At 39.0% G+C, this 3,977-nt stretch overlaps 1 protein-coding gene across 2 annotated transcripts in view; it reads right to left on the bottom strand.

Moving 5' to 3' along the window:
• Nucleotides 1-3,977, bottom strand: part of LOC104943446 (catechol O-methyltransferase domain-containing protein 1) — a 9,474-nt gene that overhangs the window by 2,996 nt on the left and 2,501 nt on the right. For both annotated transcript variants that reach the window (XM_010768838.1, XM_010768837.1), the window contains exons 2-5: nt 3,353-3,477; nt 3,151-3,256; nt 2,678-2,796; nt 1,942-1,996 (exon numbers count right to left, since the gene is read on the bottom strand). In XM_010768838.1, the coding sequence (XP_010767140.1) occupies nt 1,942-1,996; nt 2,678-2,796; nt 3,151-3,256; nt 3,353-3,457 (385 nt within the window). In that variant the 5' untranslated portion in view covers nt 3,458-3,477. The remainder of the gene's footprint in view (nt 1-1,941; nt 1,997-2,677; nt 2,797-3,150; nt 3,257-3,352; nt 3,478-3,977) is intronic.

The following is a 3,977-nucleotide window of genomic DNA, read 5'->3' as shown; positions in this document are numbered from 1 at the left end:
ATAATAACGTCATACCGAGGCGTTCGTTCCGGTGCACTCCGACAGCATTTAGCACTACATCGAGATTAAGATTAAACTAACTTCTTTTGGGAACACCCACATACCTATGGAGTTGGCCAGATGTGTGTAAATTACTGTTCATGGTAATTTGAAAACAAATGCCGTTGTTGGACACACACAAACACACCGAACATACACACACACAGCGGAGCTGAGCAGAGCACATACACACACACATCATGCGCCTTTGTGACCGGACATTTCCTTCATACAACGAGTAATAGGGGGAATAATCGGGCCGTTCGATGTGTGTGTGTAAAACGTAGCAGCCTGCAGTGGGGAACACAGTGAAGGCGGTGTGTACGCGCTGGTTCTGCACTTCTCAGAGGCTGCCTCCTGATGCTGCAGCCATTTCATGAAGTGAAGGAGGTTTTACAAATAAAAAAAATAGCTCTACACCCCTGGTCGCAATGTCCTTAAAATGAAGTCCGAGTTCGAAATATATCTCAAATAATGTATGCACTGCCATTTCCCNTGCATCCAAAACATATTAACAACGTTTAAAACTAGGATATAGCCATTTCATGAAGTGAAGGAGGTTTTACAAATTAAAAAATAGCTCTACACCCCTGGTCGCAATGTCCTTAAAATGAAGTCCGAGTTCGAAATATATCTCAAATAATGTATGCACTGCCATTTCCCCACATAAACATAACAGTCTGCGATTAAACGGTTGTCTCCTGTGTGCTCCACTTCCTATTGGCGCACCGGTAACTTTCTCTGTGCACGAGAGGCTGAGACCTTATGCTAAACAATTCTAATTTATTTTGTATGTTTTGGATGAAATATTATGACTGGTATAGGTGCGAAAATTAAAAAATATATATTTATTTTTTTTATAAAATATTTTTAAATATTTATAATTCTGCAAATAAATATACTGCAGATAAACTCACAGCTATTTCGCGGCCCGGCAGTAACACCTCCGCGGCCCGGTACCGGTCCGCGGACCGGGGGTTGGGAACCCCTGGGCTAAAGCACGACTGATGTCAGATGATTGGCACGTGACGTCACACAACGTCGACTCGAGTCGTGACGTTCACCGCGACTTCACCGTTGAAAGTTTGATTCACGTGGAAAAACTTCAGCAAATAGCTTAAACAATTATACACGTTGTGTATTTGACAGATTCGGAAATATGTCACACAAGAGATGAATGAAATGCAAAGGATAAAGAGAAGTGCAGCAAACACAGAGACCTCTTTGGCATGACAGGTGAGTGCAAACTTGTGTAAACCTTAGCCGTTTTATGCTATTAAATGCTACATTCAGGTAGCTAACTATGTGCTACATTTGCAGGTAACCCCAGCTGTGTTACTTAGCATTTGACTAGCTTAGATGAATATGTTAAGCCAAAACGCAGCTGCTCGCAATCTGGAACTGATTGGTGTGCCAAATGGTAATTAAGGAAATTGATTTCAGCTGTAAGATTCTACACTTCAGATAATCACGTGACACTTACTGTCACAATTGCGAGGGAAACCATTTAAGAAACACGGTGGAGTTGCATTGTGCATTTTTCACCGAAAGGTTTAGCTGCATATTTATTTATTTTATAAAAAGTGGATCTCACCTGCGTTGCAGTTGTTTTTAATTGTTGTGGTATGGTTTCTTTTTCGCTTTATGAAATTGCTCTAAACTGTCAGGGATCTTTACTGCCCCCTGTGGCGGGAAGGCGAAAAACAGTTGGTGGCAAGTTTTATTAAACCAATTGTTTTGGTTTTGCTATAGAAAATACTGTAATGATGAAGACTGGTTGTTTGGCAAAGTAACTTTATGACCTTTTTAAGCCATTATTAGCTGTCATTAATGTGAAATGCAATTCATCCAATTTGTTATATCAGACAAATTAAAGTTATTCAAATAAAAGTATCAATGTACCCAGAGTTTTCAGAGCTGGCTGTATGCGCAGATCAATTTTCTGTTCGACCCCAGCCTGGAAAAAGAACAAGGATAATTTCAAAACTGAGTGCAGCGGATACATTGTCAGATGAATGGTTATTTAGGCAGTACATGAAAATATTTGTACATGCATGATGTTTTTTTCAATGGTTTTACAAGCATGACATTGTTTACAATAACCTATTTTTAATTTTCTGGATGAATCAAAATAAAATACAGGCAGAGGGATATGGGACTGGATACAGCTGATTGTATGTTTACATATTGTACATGAGCTTAAGTATACCAAAAGCACTATAATACAATAATCTATATGAAGTTCAAGCATGTAAACAGATATTTCACAAAAAATTCAAAGTCTGAAATGATTAACTGTGACCAACTTCAAAGTCATGAAATTAAATTCTGAAGGTGGTGTGGATTCAATCATTTAAAACATGAGTGTATGATTATTAAATGACTTGGCAGACAGGTTCAGTATTTGTCCTTTATCACACAAAAGACTGACAGATACTGAAGGAATTCTGCTTCACATGCAGATGCACAAAAGTGCGTCAAACAGTGCTTCCATCTATTACCTGTGGTGTAAGAAAATCCTCTGCACTGATCAGCACTTTGCAATATTGGAACAACAGAGCAGTATTACAAATCATATACTTTACTCTATCATAATTTAGTGCTTGGACAAATACTAAAACATAGATGTGAACCGTACCTCTTTCCAGAAGGGTTTGCCAATGTTGGTGTAGTCTTCGCTGACATCACATGCCACAATAACTCCATCATCGGGCAAAGTCAGTGCAATGCTTAGTGTGTTGTAACCTGTGTATACTCCTGCAATGAGAGGGCACAATGGATGATGACGGAAAGGACAAAATTAAGATTTTTGGAAAATTCTGTTTCTGTACAGGCAGTGTGATTACATGAACTCAAGTTTCTTTGTTGTGGTCATGAAATGACCTTTCTGCACAATATGCTTTTCTTTATGTAAATACATTTGAATTGGTTTACAGCTAATATAAATATAATTCTCTGCAGCAACCCAATTCCTCCTAGAAACTTGGCTTCTTGTGCGCATTAAAAAGGTACTTTACTGGAGTCTGAAGATGCTAAGGATTGTTGAATATCAATCCTGAGAGATGTATGCATTACAGAGACTAGGTGTGATGTTAAGTCTGAGGCCCTTACCAATCTCTAATGCTTTCTTGGTTTTAATAAGCTTTGCCATATTGGCCATGAACTGCGACTGCTCGCAGGCGACCATCATGATGTTCCAGGAGTGTTCCATTGTCCTCTGAAAGCAATAAGTAGTTGTGAAACATGATTTTATGATATAAGTGCTTAATTGTGACAGAACACATCTGTACTCAGTATACTGAGATGTGCTTACCAGTCTGAGTTTTTTCAGGGCTGGATGCTCTCTCATAGAGTTGTTGAGAACATACTGCATCAGTGGGTTGTCTTTTCCCTCACAGTGACTTTTGAAGATGCTCATTCTGGTAGATTTCCTTTTCCCTGAGGACAAACATGAAACAATTATAAGGATTTTAAGAGCATGATGTCGTTCAACTTACCATCCAGCTTATACATCTTTCAGGAAACTGAAGTCTGGTCCACTTAATGTACAGTAGTTATTTGATTTAGATAATAACTCAAGAATAAAACTTGAATGATCTCAGTGGGTTAATGCAATTATTGCACCAGCAGTCACAGATCCAGATTTGAAGACTGGAAATTGTAAAGCAGTAAGTATCTTTATCTTGGAGAACATAAAATGACTAACATTGGGGTGACTGTGTCTTTGTACCTACTCATTCAAAGGCTTTGCAGTTTAGTATTTAGCATTATTATCAGGGTCATTAGGGGCTGGAAAGTGAATGATGATAAGAGGGAGACTTTGTACTGGGTATTATTTGTAGAACTCAGTAAACCCTCTACATCAGGGGTTCCCAAACTTGTCAGCCCGCGACCCCCAAAATAACAGTGCCAGAGACTGGCAACCCCCTGTCGACGGG

Source organism: Notothenia coriiceps, unplaced genomic scaffold (genome assembly GCF_000735185.1).
Source record: "Notothenia coriiceps isolate Sejong01 unplaced genomic scaffold, NC01 NC01_scaffold00006104, whole genome shotgun sequence".
Taxonomy (NCBI): Eukaryota; Metazoa; Chordata; class Actinopteri; order Perciformes; family Nototheniidae; genus Notothenia; species Notothenia coriiceps.
Note: the sequence above shows the minus strand (reverse complement) of the source record. Positions and strands in the feature narration are given on the sequence as shown.